Consider the following 23,171-nt stretch of genomic DNA (forward strand, 5'->3'; position numbering starts at 1 on the left):
ATGTTAAATGTGGATACATCTGTAAGTTAAACAGGGATACCATCACCTGCTCACTTCATAGGGTGTTGAAGATAAAGGATACAAATACGGGGTAACACAAAAGTGCCCTGACACCTGTCCTGAAATAGTTTATTTTGACCTTTGGCTCACATCTTTGTAAATAGCAGGTGCTGTCTCTAGGAGGACAATTTTTGATGTCAATTTAAGAAATATACCTGTATTCATGTGCAAGAACTCTTTGATAATACTACTAATATTTCTTGTTTGCGGCATGTACAGAGAGAGGAACTTTTGACTTATTCTGATGCAAGGAAACTGATTTCTCAAGGGGGAAAAAGACAAAACATACTGCAGAAGGTTATGCAGTATCACGTATTTCAACTTCATTAACACATAGAAGAATAGATAAAGGTAGATTTGGCTTTAAAGAAGCAACACTTTTCATTCTCCACAATAATTTTACTAATCTGGTAATTCTGAACTGCTTGTAGTGTTAGAAAAGGGAAAGCTTTCAGTTTTGTAATTCCATGGCACAACCAGTAGGCTGTATAAACATTCAGTTCAAATCTAATTTGTGACTAGTCTGAAAGAAATGGAAATGTGTGTATATATATGTATGTGTATACATACATTATACACAATAATGAATATAAGGTGTAATTTTCACAAAAAGGAATTATAAAAATTACAACTTGTAAGCAGATGTCAAAGATCTGTATAATTGCTCATTTTCCTTTCAAGTTCAGGTTTCATGTTTTATTTTCTAAACAAGAAAAAACGATTGGCTTATTTTAAAATAAAGGCAAGTATAAAGTGTTTATATCTGTGCTCAATGGCATAGTCTCAAGAATTTAAGGCCCATTCTGAAATTCTTAGTTTAGTATGCACTTCCCTACACTCATATATTTCTATAGCTTCTTTGTGGTTTCAGCACTTAGGAATTTTATCTCCCTTCTCTAGACAGAAGATTCCAAGAATAGTAAGCATAGGAAGAGGGAGCGTTCCAATAATTACTTAGAAATGGTGCCTACTGATTTAAAAAATTTTTTTGGAGAGTGCAACTTAAGTCATATTTGAGTTGTAACTTAAAGTAGCTGAAATCTGAGTACTACTTAAGTAGAGCAGATTAGAGTAAATTATTCAATACTCATGAAGTTTGTAAGGTTGGTAGCCTGAAATTGGCTATGTTGAGTTTCTACATCATACATCTTGAAGACTGCTGCAAATCACCCACCTGCCAGGCCCCCCCCTTAGAGAGCTCTTAGGCTTGTTCTTCTACTAAATACACTTTCTTAAGAAATAGTTTTTGTCCCCAATTCTCGGGGGACAGATTTGGTGGTTCTTCAATGTTACTTCTTCACTTTAGAGACTAGTAATCCAGCCATTCTACTTATGTTATTGATATTTTAATTGTCCATTTTGTGGTTACAGACTAGTGGTGAGACCAATGCCACAGGGACAGAGACCTTGTCTTCTTACCTTTATGTCTTCAACACCCAACACAGGGCCTGGTAGTATTCAATGACTGTTCACAACTTCTAGAAGGAATGAATAAAGTTGGTTCCATAGTGGATTAGGAGATGTCTGTTATGCTGACAGCCCCTTTCCTCTAATCCCCATATGGCTCCATAAAGGCAAACCTTTTTGGGGCAAACATAGTTGGAACTTTCTTAGAAATGGATTTAGAGTTTGAATCTTTCTTGTGAGAAAGATTTTGGTTCTTACCATGCCCCTTGATCTTGCTGGCCCTCTCTGGAACCAAAAAAAAGGTAAATAAAGCACAATGTATAAATATGTAAAGTATTACATTAAGAGAAAAGAAAATTGATAATTACTTCTTTAAATCCTCATAATCTTAAAGAAAGATTTTTTTCTTTAGGCAATGTAATTATAACTCATAATTTAGCATTGAAACAAACATTTCCCCCATTGGTTGTGATAATTTTTTTAAAGTTTAAAATTTTTTCATAAATTCTACAATGGTATGAGACAATGAATTTAGTCCAACTAATTCTATTGACTTAAGTGGCCATTTATAGAGAAGGGAAAAAAGGGAAGAATAAGAAAATCTTTACAGGGAAAATTAAATGAAGTGTAATTTCAAATCATTTTAGGCAGATTTCCAAAACTGCTCTGTATACCATAAGAATAGAAGTAATAATACCCTTGAAGAATAACACTTGAAAAATGTTAAATATTTAGGTTTTTAAAAAGGCCACCTTGAAAGAGGTTATCCCAAGACAAGGCATCATTTATTGAGAATATTTAGGACAGTTTGAACTAGAGGAAGGATATATCCATCAACATTACTTTCAGGAAGCTTGGTAAAATTAGTTTATTTTACTAATGTTTATGGGCAGCAATAAGGCTTGCCTGAATGGAGAGTACAGAGATTTGCTTGGATAAACAAAGCTGTTGATGGATAGAGCTGGGACTAGAATCTTGGTCTTTTAATTAATAGTCCAATGCTCTCTCTACATCCAGTCTCAATGACCTGGGTGTTGTGTGGTGAAAAAGCAAAGGTATATTAGGCCTTTTAGTTATCTCAAAATAATGAATATTAGCTTAAATTCTAAGACTGGCAATTTTTGAAAGATGTTTGTTTATATATTAGTAGAGTAAAATACTATTTGCTATACTATAGTTTACTATACATTAGTGACTATACTACACAGTAAAACCCCTTGCATATTCTAAAATAAAAATGTGAAAACAAACCACATTTGGCACTTCAGGTTTAAAAGGCCTTGAAATATCTTTAAACATTCTGAGGCAATATCATTATACAGGGTCTTGAAAAAAGAATGAAAAATAAGAATTTTATTGAGACATAGCATATGGGTAGATATATTTTGCAAGTACATCTCAAGGATCTCATGGTTATTATCGGTAGTAAAGTAGAAAATTTTCTGAAATACACAGGGTAATTAGTATCTCATGGACTAATATACATTGTTCATTTATAAGATGAAAGCAAACTATACTGCTTACCTTATAAAGCAAGATCTGATAAATTAAGATCTGGCAGAGGGAAAGATACTCCATTTCTTTCCTACTCTAACTAATTTCTTCCAGAAACATGCAGTCTAGTTCACATGTAGTAAAAAATAAAATTCCCCTAAACAAACTGCATGAATCTTGTTATTAATATTGCTTATACAATGTTAATAAAAATTCTTCTGAAAGTCTGCAACAGGTTATGACAAATTATTGTCTATTTTTAAGATGCCTTATATTCATGAAATTCTTTAGTAGTTGATACTATCTACACCATGAAGGAAAAGCTGTGATTTGTCAGAGCAGACAAAGCTGGGCTTTAATCCATCCTTTTAACCATATTGCCAAGTCTATATTGTTTTCACTGCGTCTCAATTAGGAGACAGGCAGGACACCTGGTACTTCTTTATCTAAGTCCCATGGGCTGCCAGATGACTCAAAATCCATAACAGGTGCTAAGGCAGTGTGAGGATAGCCCTATTATTGAAAGCTGGAGTTGAATAAAATTTGGACCACATATAATTGCTCATAAATCAGTCAATTACTAAATGAAAACATTAAGTAAAAAGTTGATAAGCCCAATTCCACCAAAGTTTGTGTAAATACATTTAAAAAGATTAACCTTAAATAAATAGGCTTAAAAATTTAAACCTACCTAAAGGCTCTGAAAATCCTTCCTGATTTAATAATCCAATAATCATTGGTGGGTTTCAAAAAGCACTAATATGATTATCCAATATGTATGTGTGCGTGTGTGTGTGTGTGTGTGTGTGTGTATATATATATATATATATATATATTCTACTTTCATGAAAGTTGTATGAAGCAAAACAAAAACTAGTTTATCTGGATTTCAAATTTAGTGAAATTATAATCTTCTCTCATTTAATGAAATTATAATGTCCTCTCATTCTTGGAAAGATCTACTTGGACCCTGTCAGAAGACTACAAAAAGGAAAAAAAGAACCAAATAAGTGAAATTTTACAGTGTACAATTACTTAAGTGTTATCTCTACCTAAATGTGCACTAATTTAATTAAGATTTTATTTAAGTGCTATAATTATTGGGAATACAAAAAAAGTGATTTTATTATCATAGTAAGTAGAAACAAAGTACAGTAAACTGTCATTTAAGACAGTGTCATAGAATCTATGATAAGCAGCACATTGGCTTAAACTAATGCACTATATGCCCCCAGGGAATGATAGGCTTAGACACTGGACTTTAACATCAAAATCTATCCATTAATCTTGACTTAAATACAATCTATTCTGCAGTAAAAGGAAGAATGGGCATTCAATGAATTACTGTTTTTGAAATACTGCACTGGTGCCCATTTACTAAAATTACTTAAGAGAACACAGGATATGAAATACTAGTAAATTTTACAGATTTACTGATTTTACAAAACATGCACTTGAATTTCCCCAAATCTAGCAAAAGCATCCCTTTAAAAAATTTTACAGATTTAAAAGGTTTCTTAAAATACCTCTTCCTTATCCTATTTAAGAACACGCTGCATAAATTATAATACTGCAATATAATTTAGTCAACTTCATTTCAGCTGAAAAGAAAGAATCATCTATGGGGGTCAGAATCCCTGGAGTCTGAAAATAAGCATTAATTTTTTTTTCAGGTTGTAGATCATTGTTTCTTTGCAACAGAACTACCCAACTGTTTGCTGATAAAGCTGACTAGAAGAAAACAGAAAGGCCAAGAGAAGTGTTTATATAAATGTCAGGGCATACAATATTTCATAAAAAAGGAAACAACCTGCACATTAAAAAAAATCCAACCAGAGGGAATTCAATGAGTGAGATAATCATACACGACTGAAATAGTTATGAGCTACTCATTTAAATGATAAATCCGGCATTTAACCTTAAGATGTGCTGACTAATTTATCTTTAGTGGATTATTTTAGCACTTGTGTTACGCAGAAATTTAGTTTACATTTCTATACTAATATCATTTATATGTATTCAGATGGTATTTGGGAATCCTAAAAAGCAAAAGGTAAATTAAACCAAATTTATAACCTTATCTGACATGTGAATTGTGATGATTTTATCTACTTCACCTCAATTAAATTCTTATGAAGATAAAAAGTTCCTTATTTTCATCTAATAAAAAAACATAAGGCAAAACTGACTTATGCTCTGCAATAATCTAATGGGCTAAAAACAGATAATGGCATGTTAATAAGGAATTACTACAGGTGGTTGCTTATATTCATTTGCCTTCTTTTTTGATAGTAGCTACGTGCTAAATAAAAGTCAACATTTTTATCAAGAGACTAAGTAAATGTAGAAACATCAGTTCTGCAACAGCTATTTTTGCTTCTTTTCTGAACAGCAATTAGTAAAGCAACCCCTTCCCCTCCTCCCTAGTGCTGTCAAGCTGTTCAGAGCAGTTTGCAACTCGACAATGGTACCATTGTGAATGCTCTCTGGGCTTCCTTCCCACAGAGAGTTAAATGGGCAGTTCCTGCTGCCCATGATTGGTGTCCAGTGAAATAATACTCAAGAGCCAGGTTTTATCAGCTTCACGCCAAAGAAGTGAAGCCAGGGAACCCAAGCCTTCATATCATACTGGACCATATGCCAACCCTGATGGCCCCAAAGGTTTATCACTAAGAATCAGGATCCATCATGTCCCTTGTGAAATTTCACTTCACATACCTTATGTGAAATGCAAAGCTTCACTAAAAACTGAACCTTCTTTACAATTGGCATGAACAGATGGACGGTAACAGTGGTTTGGCAAGCAAAAGTTAAGATTTAAATAGGCTGTATTCTAGTGTTTGAGATGAATAGCAGTTAGAAGAAAATGGATAGATTTGTGACCCATAGTTTAATTTTAATTCCATTATTGTTATTAAAAATTTAATATCAAAAGGCCTATGTTTAGTCAATGAAAAGAATGAATGAAAAGCACTTCAGTTCCTATGTCAAACATGTTTAAAGACTAATTTCAGCTTTACATCCTTTTTTCTTTGCTCTTTGAAATCCCCAAATAGCATCTGAATCTACGTTGTTTTCATATTTAAACAAAGAGTAGAATAAAACTCGTACATTATGTAGTAGGTGTGGTGAACAATAATGTGAGCGGAGCAGTGCACAGTCATCACTCACTGCAACATCATAGGGTTTTAATACAGAAAAAAAAAAAAAAAACCCTATTCCAGCACAGGTGAGAAGCTGATAAAGATAGAAGTAAACTTCCAGTTTGGTTGTTTTTAGGGAATACTGTAGTTTGTCCATGCCCTGATGGAGTTCTCTTCCTTCTCGTGCACTGTGATATGACCCAACTGTCCAGATGGGCATATGTGGACCATACTGCTACACCAAATTTGACAAAACAGATAAGATGGTGGTAATGCTTTCTTTTGGTATTTTTGTTGTTGTTGCCATGGAGCCAATGTATTATAAGACTAGGACAAAAGTACTTTATTCATCAATAACGTGTGAAAGTGTAATAATGTGTAAAAACTCAATAATTGTATAAAAGTATCTCATAGGAAAAGTGTAAAGGACTGTTGTGCAAGAGTGAAGAGTCTATTATGAATCTATCATAAGAAACACGAAAATCTCAGATGCACTTTTAAAAATGATACATATGTACAAATATTATCAAACATTTAGAGACCTTTTTAGTCTCATTGAGAAAATGCAATACTGGCTATTAGCCTGGCAATTATTGCTTAACTAATTATCATAAAAAAGACTTTATGAAAATAATGATCAATAAACATTTTGGAAAGGCTCTGCTAGAAAATGAAAAATAAGAAATTCAAGCTGTAACTGTTTTGCTAGTCAACAGGTAAAAAACACACAAAAGCAGAAGGAACTGTTACCTTAGACACTGGCTGCCATAAAATAATCAGTAGCATTAGAAAACCATATTTATGTTGATTTTCTTTCTGCTTGACTATATTATCTGGTTTTGACCTACTTCTTGATCTTTATCTGCTACTGCTCTTCCCTTTATATCATCCAGCAGTACTGAACACCTTTTATCTCTTGACCATATCACACTTTTATGCCTCCATGCCCACTTCTTACCCCTAAAAACTCTTCCCTGACCATATCTGCCTAGAAAAGTCCCATGTGTCTTTGAAATATTAGCAGAATTCTTCCATAGTAAAGCGATTCCTCTAATTTCTGTTCCATTCTCTCACCCTACTATCCTCTCCCACTTAAAATTAATCACCTTTACCATCCTACTTGGTCTATCTCACTATTGCTGAATAACCCCAAATTGCTTAAGTTTATCATTAGTGCATTAAGTTCTTGGTAGAAGATAAAAATAGAAAATATCTCTAGAATTAAAACAACGTTAACAGAAATAGAAGCTGGCCATGTAATGAAGTCATTTTGGTGAGCTCCCACAGTTTACCTGTAAGTAATTATTGGTCAACAGTAGTAAAACCTTAAAGACTGTCTCTAGAGACCATTAAGAGACAATACTATTTTCAGACAGAATAAACCTTCTTTACTATTATCACAAAGTTATTACATATCAGAGATTCACATTTATTGCTTTCTGAAAGGACATGGATTTGCTAGACCAAAACTACCATCTTTAAAGGTATGCAGTACCTTTGAAATACAGTAACATCGGCAGGGCGTGGTGGCTCACACCTGTAATCCCAGCACTTTGGGAGGCCGAGGCAGGTAGATCATGAGGTCAGGAGTTTGAGACCAGCCTGGCCAACATGGTGAAACCCTGTCACTACTAAAAATACAAAATTAATTAGCTGGGCGTGGTGGCAGGCACCTGTAATCCCAGCTACTTGGGAGGCTGAGGCAGGAGGATCACTTGAAACTGGAAGGTGGAGGTTGCAGTGAGCTGAGACGGTGCCACTGCACTCCAGCCTGGGTGAAAGAGCAAAACTCTGTCTCAAAAAACAAAAACAAAAACAAAAACACAGTAACATAATCAACAGGCATATACTGCCATTTTGAAAAGAATAGCTAAATAAATTAAAACTGACATAATCAAAAATATATTAGAGTCACTGGAGAAGTGTGGCACACATATGGGGCCCCTATTTAAATAATTACTCTGTATATACAGAGTATAAAGACTACAAGACTTGGCAGCAAAACCCATGACAAGGGGATGTGTAAGCACAGCAAAAAGTTCTTTAATTGTAATGCCAGTCTTTAATACAGGAGTTTTTTGTTGTTGTTTTGGAGACAGAGTCTTACTCTGCTGCCCGGGCTGGAGTGCAGTGGCGCAATCTAGGCTCACTGCAACCTCTGGGTTCAAGCAATTCTCATGTCTCAAGCCTCCTGAGTAGCTGGGATTACAGGCGTGTGCCATCATGCCTGGCTAATTTTTTGTATTTTTAGTAGAGACGGGGCTTCACTATATAGCCCAGGCTATATAGTGTCTTGAACTCCTGGCCTCAAGTGATCTGCTCGCCTTGACCTCCCAAAGTGCTGGTATTACAGGTGTGAGCCATCGCAGCTGGCTGAATACAGGAGATTTAAATCCTCTAATTATGGAGCAGATTGTTAGGTAAAGAAGAATGTTTGTTTGCTCTTGGAGAGATCCTACTACAATGGTTACTACCAGTAGCACAATGGCTGTGAGCATTTCAAAGACCACAAAACTTGGATCACTTAGCTGGTGAGACATTTTATTTGAAGAATTATCGTTTCTTCTTTTGAAGAGAATGACCATAACTATACATCTTAGTTGATTTAACAACCAATTCGACTTAACAACTAATCAATTTAACAACTAATCAATTTGTCCATGATATTTAAGACGTTCATAGAAAGCATGAAGAACAAATGGCACAAAATTTTAAGAGCTCCTAATGGACTCACTAACATAAGTGGTACAAATGTTAAAGCAGCAAAATTGGAAACTTTATCAGTATCCAGACTCCCATTGCTTCCCGCTACGGCTCTCCTGTTGCTACCACTTTCCTTGCCTTACAGCAGGAAGTGTGAGCCTTCAGGGCTCAGCCTCATGCTGCCTCCTTCTTGGAGGGGACACCAAGATGTATCCTCCCCAAGCCATCTGCCACTGCCATCAAGTCAGAGGTGTCTTAGCTCATTTTTCTCCCTAAGAGATCTCCCAACCCCAAATGAAGTGAAAACCCTCATTAATGATGTCTGAAAATGATCTTCAGTAAACGATAAAGGTCTCTAATAAAAATATACTACTGATTAAGTAGTCAAAATAAAAAACCCTTGTATGTGTGCTAGTCTGGCTTATTCATGTATAAGAGGCAATTTTCACTGATCCTAGGTTTCCTCTTCTTACCTACCCAGCAAACTCTTAAGAATTGTAGCCTCATCTAATACAAATCACAAACTATAAGTTACTACAAAAAATATTTGGGGGTTTTTCATTCTTAAAAGAATCCATGGCCAGGCGTGGTGGCTCATGCCTATAATCCCAGCACTTTGGGAGGCCAAGGCAGGCGGATCACGAGGTCAGGAGATCGGGATCATCCTGGCTAACATGGTGAAACCCCATCTCTACCAAAAATACAAAAATTAGCTGGCCGTGGTAGCATGTGCCTGTAGTCCCAGCTACTTGGGAGGCTGAGGCAGGAGAGTTGCTTGAACCCAGGAGGCGGAGCTTGCAGTGAGCTGAGATCATGCCACTGCACTCCAGCCTGGGCAATAGAGAGAGGCTCCGTCTCAAAAAAAAAAAAAAAAAAATCCCTGCTAAATATAAACTTCAAAAATATAGATAATAAATACATCCACCTTGTTCTATTACAATAAATTACTAGCCATCTACCATAGGCTAGGCACTGTGCTTGAAGTTAGTGAAACAAGGATAAGTAAGACTTGCTAATATGTACACACACAGTAAGTACTATAACAAAATGTTTTGAGGCAGTGTAAACAATAGTTTTGCATAGTAAAGTTTTTTTTTGTTTGTTTTTTAAAAACAAAGGATATTTGGGTCATGAATAATGAATATGTTAGGTAGAAAAAGTAGAGATGGGCATTATTGGGGTAACAACATGGGCCTGAAAAAGAAGAGCATTCGGGAATAATGAATATAACTTAGCTGGACACATAGTGTGCCCTGGACATCAGTGTGGTAGGAGATGAGGGTAAAGATGGGGGATGGAGCTGGGGAGGAGTACTGGTATATTTGACAAAACTACAGTGAGAAATATAAGGGTAGGGAGGGTAAGGTAAAAATAATTGCTTCCAGGTCATCAAAAAATTTAGACTTGTTTCAATAAGCAGTTAAGAGCCATCGTAAGTCTTTTAGTATACAGATGGTTTCTTGACTTACGATGGGGTTACATCCCAAAATACTCATCATAAATTGAAAATGCATTTAATAGACCTAACTTACTGAACATTATAACTTACCCGAGTTATGAGGATATAACCTTATAGCCTACTTTCAATGTGCCTGGAACACTTACAATAGCCTACAGTTGGGCAAAATCATCTAATGCAAAGCCTATAGTTTTTCGAGACGGAGTTTCACTCTTGTTGCCCAGGCTGTAGTGCAATGGTATGATCTTGGCTCAGTGCAACCTCTGCTTCCCAGATTCAAGCAATTCTCCTGAGTTTTGAATCATAATTCAAAATTCTAAGTACAATTTCCACTGAAATAGAAATTGTACCATCATAAAGCTGAACCATCCTAAACTGGGGACTGTCTGTACTAAGGTTTGCATTTTAGAAGAATATCCCAAGTGTCAATGTAGACAATAATAATGATAGCATCATTAACTCCCATGTAGCTACCATTTTCTGAACTCTTGCTACATGACAGATAGGTTACCTAGTGCTTCATGTGGATAATTTTACTTAATCCTTACATCATCCTGAATTTGGTACTATTATCCTCTTTTAACACATTAAATTAAGGATAACCCATACTTATTGATGTTATCTTCTGAGGAAATAATCTACAAAAGACAGTAGATACATAAAATTATATAGTTTCTCAATAAACTCATTTTCTTCTAACATGAAATGGCAACAACACTGACAGACCCCCCACCAAGAGGTTTTATAATGTTTTATCATAACGAAAGGCAACTGCATTAGCAGAACCAATCAATTCCATTCCACTTAGTTTTGGCTCTCCTACTTTGCAACAGGTACTGTACATTTGAGTAGTAGAACTTGAGGGATAATAAACTGTGACTAACTGAAGAATAATCACTGACTTCTGGTAATCTGCCTGATCAAGTTAAATAGAAACCCAATTCTGGTATTTAAGAAAAAGTCAAATCTAAACAGATTAGAATAAATCAAATAATACTAGTTGTGGGAGGAAAGAATATTCTAAATCGAGGAACAAAGTATTCTTTTAAAATGCCATTTAATTATATAATATCCCCCATACTGTGTATTTCAGAATATTATACTTATATAATATACATATATGCATACATACAAAGCCTTAAGACTATAAATTACAAGAATTATAACAGACATGTTGCATTTCATCCACTCAAACCCCACCTTTTGAGGCCCAGATTTTCTAAACATTCTTTTCTGATCTTCTTACCCCAAAGTAATTTCTTCTTCCTTGGAAATTTTATAGCATTTTATCTATAACCCTACCAGGAAATTTTCATTTAATCTTCTATTATAATTAGTAATGTACACATTATTCCCTCCTTGTTAAATTAAAAGCTTGTGATGATAGGATTACTATCTGATTTGTCTTTTATCCCTCTCAAAATCTTTACTAACTGTGTAAGTGATCAATAAATATTTTTGAAGGAAGAAAAATTACAATTTTATTTCTTGACTTGATAGTTAAACTGTAATAATTCATTATCTAGTACATTTATGATTTATGTACTTTTCTCAAATTATAATTTGTAATAAGGATAAAAAGAAAAGAAAAACAGGGTATGTTGGTTAATTTTATGTAAACTTGGCTGGGTCATGGGACCTAGTTTTTGGTCAAACATCAGTCTAGATGTTACTGTTATATTTTATAATATTAATATAACAAATATTATACTCATAATTACTGTATAATACTGTTATATTTATACTGTTATAGTTATATTTTAGATTTGATTACCATTTAAATCAGTAGACTTTGGGTAAAGCAGCTTACCCTCTATAATGTGGGTGGGCCTCATCCAATCAGTTAAAGACTTTAAAACACTGAGGTCCCCTGAGGAAGGAGAGAATTCTGCCTTCAGACCCAGACTGCAACATCAACTCTTCCCTGAGTCTCCTACAGATTTCGAACTTGCCAGCCCCCACAACTACCTGAACAAATTCCTTAAAACAAATCTCTTTTCTCTCCCTGTATATATATATCCTATTGGTTCTGCTTCTCTGAAAACCCTCACTACTACAACACGATTATATATTGCAAATTCTGCAAATTTCTATGTATAATAAATCTCACTTAAAAAAAGAAACAGTATTTACCTAAAAGTATCATATTTAACATTTGTATATTCAGAAGTCATAGTCAAAATGTCTTTAGGATCAAAAGAAATACTTGCTTTAAAATTTTTATTTAAGAATAGAATCTATGATGGCTGAGGTCATGAAATTAATAATTTGGGATTATGATTCCCACTGCAAAAAACAGAAACAAAAAACCATGAACACTCTTTCAATAGGTAGCTAATAAATGATGGCTAGGATTAAAGCTGAAATACTTCTCTGGTCCAATGGTTATACAGAATCTGCTTGGTTTTCCTCCCCAGTGTTGCATTTCAATTCTAATTGCATGATCAAACTAACAAATTAAGCTCCAGACCCCTCCCCCGCCTGAAAAAAAAGTACCTAGCTGACAAAATCAGACGTTGTAAGAAAATGCTTTTCCAGTACAAGTAATGTAAGAAACAAATGAAGTGAAGGAGAGGTTTCAGCTTGAAAGAGAGTCATCAATATGGACAGATTACTGTAATTCTGGCTGCCGGCATGATCGATTTGGGTAGCATATGACAATCAATATTGCCCCATTTAGTGAACAACATTAGATTCATGGTTACAGAAGATGTTCCTAGGATAAAATTTAAACTGTATTTAATGATCATAAATAGCACAATTTATGCTGTGGAATCTTAGTGGGTACTTTTATTGGGCATAAAATAACTGACACAGCAGTACAATTACCCAAATATAATCAAGTTGATTTTTTTTTAATCCCTTCATTTCTTTTATGAGGAGTAAAGGATTAACTGCTGGTTTCCAAAGCCTACTTGTATCTCAATTTCTGTTATAATTTATGTTAACTAAATTGTTGACCAATTTTAGAATGCTTCATTTTTTCCTTAATAACTTAATCTGATATTTCAAAAATGTACATCTTAAAATTTAATACATTATGTTTTTGAAACAAGTATTTATTTAAAATTAAGACAGATGTACCTGCATTTCAATATCTTAAAATACAAACGTCTAGTTGTTTATTTATAAATGTTCATTTGAAAATCAAATAATCCACCTGTATGAAGTAATTTCCCCCAACATTTAGAATACAGAACTTTGTACACAATATACATATATATTTGTAATATATATATGTAAGTATGTCTTAAGTAGAGATACTACTAGCCTTTGCTGCGTGTGTATACATACTACACTAGGTATATATACTACACCCAGGTAGTATGGGAAAACAACTTCCTGTAGTTTCTAAACTCAAGATTCCAAGTCAAGAAAAATTTTTGGATCTACCTGATTTAATGTATTTACTCTGTGTCCCAGAAATAATTTTGCTGGTAGAAAACTTCAGATTTTGTGTTTAAATAAAGTATTCATGTTTACTATTTTCATCAATTTTCTCCAATGTGGTATCTATTACCATCTCAGCAAGATTGGCTATTAAAAACATGAAGTAGGCCTGAAAAATCCAACCCAATCAATCAACCTACCAATCAACCAAACATAAAAACCCAATTAGGCAATTCCTTGGTGTTGGGTAGACTTGTTTTATATTGACTGTAATCTTTACACATAACAGGATTAATCATTGCACAAAATAATGTAACTTATGATTACATTTACTAAGTACATCCGAGTTCATTATCTCATTTAATCTTCACAACAATTCTGAGATGATTATTAGCATCTTTTTTACAGTTGAAGAAAGTGAGGTTCAGAGATTCCGTGACTTGGCCAAGATCACAAGGCAGAGCTTGAGTTAAAAATTAATGCTTTTGGCCGGGCGCGGTGGCTCAAGCCTGTAATCCTAGCACTTTGGGAGGCCAAGACGGGTGGATCACAAGGTCAGGAGATCAAGACCATCCTGGCTAACACGGTGAAACCCCGTCTCTACTAAAAACTAGACCGGCGAGGTGGCGGGCGCCTGTAGTCCCAGCTACTCAGGAGGCTGAGGCAGGAGAATGGCGTAAACCTGGGAGGTGGAGCTTGCAGTGAGCTGAGATCCGGCCACTGCACTCCAGCCTGGGCCACAGAGTGAGACTCCGTCTCAAAAAAAAAAAAAAAAATTAATGCTTTCTAACTGCAAAGCCAGCTTTTATATACCTCTAGTGTAATTTGAAGTCTGAAATAGAAGACTATGAACTGGGATGTAGGAAAAAAAAATTAAGCCATATTCCCAAAACTCTTGAGTTTGCATTTTAAAACTACTTGGTAAGGAGTGCATCTTAAATGTTGTTGTACCTCAGGTCAGAAAGTCTGTGCTTGCTCAATAAGTTGAGTTCCTATTTTATGACATAAGAGGCAAATAGAGTTTTACATTACAATCTAATCGATCTCACCACTTTCCAAAAAGACCTAAGACATTTATTTACACAAGAAAGTGCAAACTCTTCCATATCTACCTCTGCACTCCACGTTCAATTGCACCTTTAATGAAATGACAGAGGACACTAACTCTCAGAATGGACATTAGGATACAGTGAATTGTGAAAGAGGCAAAGGTCAGAGAGTAAACATCCTTGATGAAGCTAACAAAGTGGATAAAGTTTATGAGTAATAACCTGTATATTCCACATAAGATTAGCTACTGTTCTAGAGATATTCAAGAGACAACAAACTGAAAAGTATACTCCAATAAACAGATTAAAACTACAAAGCTTTTATGGAAGTACAGGTTGAGTATCCCTAAGCTGAAAATCTGAAATCTAAAATGCTTCAAAATCTGAAACTTTTGAGCTGTGATATGACACTCAAAGGAAGCATTCACTGGAGGAGTTCAGATTTCAGGTATTCAGATCAGAAAGGTTCAATTAATTGGTAAATATAATGAAATTTTCCAAAATCCAAAAAAATCTGAAATCTGAAACACTTCTGGTCTCAGGAATTTCAGAGAAGGGATATCCAACCTGTATTACAATGAGATAAAAATCAGAATAATAAAAATTTAGAAAAAGTAGATTAGGAAAGTAAGAATTTGTCAGTAAGCACCTTGTTTTGTTTAAAGGAAAAAGATACTGTATCTAGGGAATGATGCTGTAATTCCTAAAAAAGGCACATGGTATATGTGGGCCTTATAAATGGTAAGCTGTGAGTATGGGTTTCATGAATCATAGTTTATTCACATCTGGTGAAAAGACTCAAGATTCCAGGCCCCAAAGGTAAAGGAAATGAAACTGATTGCTGGCTGAGCTCAGCAGGGTTCACAAAAACTCAAGGGTCTTCTTGAATAGTTCCTCCTGATGCTTCAAACAAACAACAGACAATATAGTCTTCAAAACAGTCTTCAGAAACAATCAACAGACGGTATAGTCAAAGACAAGTGACTTAGAAATAAACTCGCTATGTCCATACTACTCACTGAACTTGCCTACTGAAATTTCTTTTCAATTGATAAATCTCTATTTAGTGGATGTCTCCAAATTATACTTTTGTTAACAATTCAAGGTCCATTTTAGTCCTTATCGTTTCACTAAAATGGCTGCTTCAAATATGAGTTTTCAATTTAAAGTAAGTGAAGATATAAATGCTATGAAAAAGAAATACCACAGAAATGTCATTAAGCTTAATCAGTGTAACATACCATGATCCACCTGCAATTCCATTTCACTGTGTCAGAATACATGAGAAATTACAGAGTAATCAGATTGCTTAAGTCAATTTTCATCAAAAGAAGAAAATGTACATGGTAGACTACTAAGTTAAGATAATAAATCTATTTCATGTGGACTGGAACATAAGATATTTTAAAAAACCTTCCTTTAAAGCTTATCATTTACAGTTTATTATAAAAAATAAAATGTCAAATCATATAAAAAAAGCATATGAAAAACATAAATAATTCATTTTAGAAAGGAATATCAGAAAACAATTTAAAATTTAAAACTTTGTGTATGTTGTGTGCCAGGCACTGTTTTAAGACCTTTACAAATATTGACTCATTAGTTGTCATAACATCATGAGCTAGATATTCTTATCTTTCTCATTTTATAGACAAGAAAACTCAGGCTCAAAAAGGTTAAATAATTTTCCCAAGGCTACACAGCTAAGAAAGCATGGCCAGCATTTGAGTTTAGGCAATCTGGCTCTGGAAGTTACGCTCTTAAATATTCCACATCTTCTCATACCTCCATGTCTCTGATTATGTTGTTCCCTCTACTTGGAAGGCTCTTAGGCTCATCCACCTGATTAACTCTTATTTGTCCTTCAAAATTGCTACAATCCTCACTTTTTCGGAAGTGTTTCCTGACAATACTACCCCATACAGGTGAAAGATCCCTTGTTATTATACTTCTGGAATACCTGCCCATATCTCTATTAAAACATGTATGCTGAACATAGTGTGTTTCCCCAACTAGATTGAATTATTTGCAAAGACTGTTTTGATTATTTCTGCAGCTCCAGAGTAGTAGAGTACCTGACACATAATGAGACTCTAATTAACCAAAAGACTAGTACTGATTAAAAGTATGTAAAAGAGGGCTGGGCACAGTGGCTCAGGTCTGTAATCCCAGCACTTTGGGAGGCCGAGGTGGGCGGATCACCTGAGGTCAGGAGTTCGATACCAGAATGGCCAACATGGTGAAAACCCGTCTCTACTAAAAATACAAAAACTAGCTGGGCATGGTGGTGGACACCTGTAATCCCAGCTACTTGGGAAGCTGATGCAGAAGAATTGCTTGAACCATGGAGTCGGAGGATGCAGTGAGCCAAGATCGCACCATTGCACTCCAGCCTGGGTGACAAAAGTGACACTCCATCTCAAAAAAAAAAAAAAAAAAAGCATGTGAAAGAAAATATATCATTCAAATATCATAACTGCTCCAACATTGGGGAGGAACTCCACCACCTATACATCAATAAATAGGGAATCAGGCTGGGTGCAGTGGCTCACACCTGTAATCCCAGCATTTTAAGAGGCCGACCGAGGTGGGACAATCACTTGAGCCCAGGAGTTTGAGACAAGCCAGGGCAACATAATGATACTCCATTTCTACAAAATTAATAATTAAAAAAACCTTAGAAAATAAAAGGCTTTAACAACACATAAGAAATATTTACCTTTGTGAGTAGACATACATTAGAGTAGAAACCATTACGTTAAAAAAAGGATACAAGTTTTGATACAATGGAATCAGCGATTTCAGAGCACGGCTTGCATTTATAGCTGTTGCTCTAACCATAATGGGTAGAACCTTTCCATTCACAATAGCACCATCAAAAAGGGGACCAAAGAAGGGAACCTGATTGAGAAATCAGAACATAATTTTATATTCAAATTATAGACAGATTGTAAATAAGAGCAATCAAGACACTTTGTATCCAAAAGTATTTTTGCTGCTTCTTTAGTTCTTCCTTCAGTAAAAATACTATTTGAATTCAATTCTTTTCTGTGATGCCTCACTCATACTAGGACAATAAACAAAAAATGCCAAAGTTTTATAGGGTGTCTATTCAAAAGAACTATGTTCTTCATGTAACTGAGTAAATAATTTACACACTTAGCCAATTTTCAAATTTTACTAGTTTCAATTGTGTACAAAAAGTCAACACTATAGCCTAGAAGTTACTTTTTCATTATTTTTGTGTGACACTAGCTTTACTACAGAACCTAAAACCCTTATTACATAGTTTACTAGAAAAAAATCTATGTTTTGATAATTAAATGTTATTTTTGTGAGGTGACTCACTCACGGTTTCAAAACTTAGAAATTCTGTTTGAATAAGGTTGGCACAAATGGCAGCTGAAAGCAAGGACATAAGCTCTGGATAAGATGGTAAATATTTTAGATTTTGCGGTCATATGTTTTCTCTGTTGTATATTCTTCAATTTTTTTTTTTTTTAACTCTTTAAGGCTGGGTGCGGTGGCTTACGCCTGTAATCCCAGCACTTTGGGAGGCCTGATCACCTGAGGTAGAGAGTTCGAGACCAGCCTGACCAAGATGGTGAAAACCTGTCTCTACTAAAAATAGAAAAATTAGCTGGGCATGGCGGCAGGCACCTGTAGTGCCAGCTACTCAGGAGGCTGAGACAGGGAACTGCTTGAACCCAGGAGGCGGAGGTTGCAGTGAGCTGAGATTGCGCCACCACACTCCAGCCTGGGCAACAGAGCGAGAGCGAGACTCTGTCTCAAAAAAACCAAAAACCAAAACAAAACCAACCACAATAAAAAAAGTCTCTTTAAAAATGTAAAAAACCCCAAAACCAAAACTGAAACATTCTTAGCTCGTGGGTTGTATGAAACCAGGCTATGGGCCACAGTCTGCTGACCTCTGGTTTAGGTGAACCCTGAAGAAACCTAAATTCATACATAAGAAATTCATACATGAGAAACAACGCAATTCAAGGAATTCTGAAGATTCATAATCAATTGTCAAATGTAGGTTTTCTAGAAACTGAAGAATTCAGTTTAAAAAATGGAAGGAACACATCAAAAATACTACCAAACTTTTATTATCCTGGAAGAAAACATTTCTGCAATAGTGTGTTTGAATTTTATGGTGTATATATAAGACATCCAACTATAGGATAGGTGACTGAACCATTTGGCTTATTTTTTTCAATTTGTAGAATCCTCATTTACTGACATGACTAATAATCATGTAATCTTAATAAGATGTAACAACTAAAAATATAGGAATCATATATTCCTATTCTAAAGGAAATGTTACTTCTTACTATGTTTTTTAGGAAACTGTAATTGTTCTCTTAATAAAAGGTAAGTCCTTTTTGAGCTTGGTACAAAGGAACTTTCACTCTGGCACTACCTAGCCAAATCCCCCATTTGAACACAGTTTCTTGCTATTTATTCTATTTTAGTTCCTTCTGAACCAGGCTTAGGCAATCCATGTAGTTACCAGGGTCTATGTTACATTTACCCTCACTTTTGCAACTTGATGCCTGCTCCAAATTTTATTCTGTAATATGGAAAGAAACCAATCAACCCCTATAGAACCAAAATCTATTATTAAAATGGAAGATAAGGAGTTCTTACCTCTGGTTTTTTCATTATCTGAATACTGAACATGTGATTTTTCATTGGATATATTACAATAAGGACATCACCAAATTCTGTGGGAATAATTCCTCTCCTGTAGTCTCTAGTATGCTCTGACCAAACAATGTGCACTTCATCATTTCCCAAATGTCTCAACTGGAAAAACAAGAAAATAATTTATACTGCTTTAAAAGCTCTTTCAGTACAGTCCTACAGTCACATACAACATAAAAAGGGGAAAAACGAAATTAAAAAATCATTAAATTGCGCTTGATCAGTTTTACATATGAAACACAAACATTCAAAAACATTAGGAAACACTGCAGAAGACCAGACAATTTCAGTTGTCAATAATCAATGGGAAACAGATAACTTAGATTTAAAAAGATTCACATACAGCCCAAATACTCTCCTTAACCAGCAACTGCACCAATTCTCCACTAACAGATCTTTTAAAAGATTGTTTTAAAAAAAGAAGTAAAAAACTCATAAATTGGATAATCCCCAACTGAGTACGAGAAAGTTGATTATATTTGGTTTAACAAATTTATTTCCAGGTTTTCTTTGCCTATGAAACTCAAAAATTCTTCCAAATAGATGTCTTGAGAATTGTTAGACCCTCAAGATGTTATTTAAATGTTTGTGGTGCTTGCTTACAAAGGTATTTCTGGCAATCAGAAAGAGTTAACATTATGATAATTAAAACTATAAAAACACAAAACATTCAGAAGTTGGATTTCTGATAAGGTATTAAAAAAATGAACTTAATGCCCTTTAGTCTTGAGTTTTCTTCAGAGAGAATGCTATAGAATAATGCATTTTATTATAAAATTTCATTATACTAGTACATTTATTGATTCTGCCACTGTGAGCATTTGAGTTGACTTTTAGTGCAGATCTTACATGGGATTTCCATTAGTTTCAGATAACTAGACATACGGCAGGTGGAAAGGTTTAGAAGAGTAAACCTGGGATAACCGTCATCAATATTTACGCTATCATCTAACATACGGGCAATTTCTATTTCAGAAATATGTCATTTATTTTGGCTTAAGGATGAACATAGGGTAGGAAAAAGAACTTAAAATATGACTTAAACAAAGAGAGGAGTTAAGTCCAATTAGTGAAGTCTCTCTTCTGTCACTCCTTAATCCTGGAGTAACTCCTTATATACATACACAAGTTGAATAATATAAACGTGTGGGACTTGGGCTTTGTGACATTTTTAAAAAGCAAAAAAGATTACACAACTCAGAAAAGCCATGGCTTCATAATTTCATTTTTTAATCAAAATACTTTAAAAATATCCTTCCTATACAGCCATCCCCATGTGTCAGCTTCCCTAATAGGTTTATGTTAACTGAATACAAAAGAAATGTGAAATAAATTTAACCAGGAGGGATGATCCAATCTAATTTTGATACATTAATGTCATATGCTGTACATGTTACAATAGCAGCCAGATCTAATACTAAGCTCCAGGCTATACTGAGATTTCCAAATGGCAGATTGTTCTAAGTGATATCAAGTATAATTGAAGTAATAAACGATAGTAAAAGCTGAGCACACTGTCAGGAAGAATTTAGGTATTTACTTTTTAAAATTAAATGAGTTAGGTAAGGAAAGACAAGACAACTGAAATAATGCAGGTCTCAATTTACAGAAAATTCCTTTTATTTATCTGCTACATTAACCCTTGAACTCTTGCCAAAACTATCTATAATTTCTAGTGCCCACTTATCTAAAGAAACGAGAAAAAAGGGGAAGTGTACTTTTATTTTATAACTGAAGCTTGTTCAAATATCTTCTGTATGATATTAAAAGTCTGTTAAATAAGTTTAATGGAAAAGAGCAACATATTTTTGCCAAGCTCTTGTAATGAAGATTTCTGGCATAGAACCATGTACATAACGAAGTCATTCTAAATACATTCAAACATTTTAAAGGAAAAGCTTCATGAAATCCCTTATCATTTACAATCAAATGCTAAAAAAGTAATTATTTTAGGCTGTTATAATGAGGCATGTTTTTATATCTTTAAAATCTATTATATAGTAATTAGATACAAATTGAGAAATTGCTAATCATTGCTATGTGTCTTGGGAATTTTTGAAAGACTACTGAAAGAATCAATTTTTAATGGTTAAGCATTAATAGAAATTTCAGGCATATGTATGTTTGACATACTTTATGTATTATTTAATATTGATTTTATGTATTTCTATCTCTATGGACTTACAAGATTGTGTCCTATGGGGCAGGGTGTGGTGTCTCACACTTGCAATCTGAGCACTCCAGGAGGCCGAGGCAGGCGAATCACCTGAGGTCAGGAGTTTTGAGACCAGCCTGGCCAACATGGTGAAACCCCGTTTCTACTAAAAATACAAAAATTAGACAGGTGTGGTGGCACACACCTGTAATCCCAGCTACTCAGGAGGCTGAGGGAGGATTCCTTGAAACTGGGAGGTAGAAGTTGCAGAGAGCTGAGATCATGCCACTGCACTCCAGCCTGTGCGACACAGTTAGATTCCATCTCAAAGAAAGAAAAAGATTGTGTCCTATGGATAACCAGTAGGTTTTGCTATACTCCAAAACCACCGAAGAAGTTGCTACCTATACGTTTATTGACCCAGATGCTAATTCATTTCTGAAATAGAGTAGAAGACTTCTGTACATGGGATAGGTCTGTTAAAATGATTGGCAACCAAACTACTCTTCTAAATTTCTTTCAACTGCTACTGAAGTCATTTTGGAACTCAAGGTATATAACATAGTCTACAGATGACTATTATTAACTGAAGAAGACAAAGCAGCTAAATGAAATTCAACATGTGTACAAGTGAAGTCCTCAAATACACTAGAATGTTAATACTGGAAGAGACCTTAAAGTTCTAATTTCCCACCCAACACAGAAGCTTGTGCCACCATATGCCTGATAAGTAGACACCCTGCCTCTGCTTGAATACTTCTAAGGTTGGGGATTTTATGAATTCACAAATCAACCCATTTCTTATTTATTTATTTTGAGACGGAGTTTCACTCTTGTTGCCCAGGCTGGAGTGCAATGGTACGATCTCGGCACGCTGCAACCTCTGCCTCCCGGGTTCAAGCGATTCTCTTGCCTCAGCTTCCCAAGTAGCTGGGATTACAGGCACCCACCAATGTGCCCCGCTAATTTTTTATTTTTAGTAGAGACGGGGTTTCGCCATGTTGGCCAGGCTGGTCTTGAACTCCTGACCTCAGGTGATCTGCTGGCCTCAGCCTCCCAAAGTGCTGGGATTACAGGTGTGAGCCACCGCGCCTGGCCCCCATTTCATTTTTAAAGAGCTACAATCATTAGAACATGTTAATACTAAGCTAAAAACTGTCAAACTGTCTTCCAGATGCTAGCTCTTCCAAAATGAGTCTTACCAAATAAATCCAATCTGTATTCTATATATTATCTTTTCCATTATCTGAAGATCAGTCTAATATACATCTCACCTTTCCTTTTCCAGGTTAAAAGGGTTCTTCTTAGCTCCTCTTAACAAACATATTCATTATCTTGGGTTACAGTTTCAGTTTACTAATGTTTCTATTAACCTTGTGTATGGAATAGAATACAGTATCAACACACGCTCTGGATAATACAGTAAACCCACAATGGGGCTGTTTCTTCCTTTGGTCTGTTCAATAAATTACTTTCTGCATTTTAAAAGTGATGGCTCCAATGGAACTTGTAGTCAATTCAAGCTTCTAAGTCTTTTTCTTGCGAAGTTCTTTTAAGCAGGTACAACTGACTGCTAGAACTAAAGGAGGATTTCATAATTT

At 35.0% G+C, this 23,171-nt stretch overlaps 1 protein-coding gene across 6 annotated transcripts in view; it reads right to left on the bottom strand.

The window, feature by feature from the left end:
- RALGAPA1 (Ral GTPase activating protein, alpha subunit 1 (catalytic)) overlaps positions 1-23,171 on the bottom strand; it is a 281,300-nt gene that overhangs the window by 14,877 nt on the left and 243,252 nt on the right. For all 6 annotated transcript variants that reach the window (XM_011925953.1, XM_011925962.1, XM_011925949.1 and 3 more), the window contains 2 exons: positions 19,359-19,517; positions 17,479-17,606 (listed from right to left, as the gene is read on the bottom strand). In XM_011925953.1, coding sequence (XP_011781343.1) covers positions 17,479-17,606; positions 19,359-19,517 — 287 coding nt within the window. The remainder of the gene's footprint in view (positions 1-17,478; positions 17,607-19,358; positions 19,518-23,171) is intronic.

Source organism: Colobus angolensis, unplaced genomic scaffold (assembly GCF_000951035.1).
Source record: "Colobus angolensis palliatus isolate OR3802 unplaced genomic scaffold, Cang.pa_1.0 Scaffold119, whole genome shotgun sequence".
NCBI lineage: Eukaryota > Metazoa > Chordata > Mammalia > Primates > Cercopithecidae > Colobus > Colobus angolensis.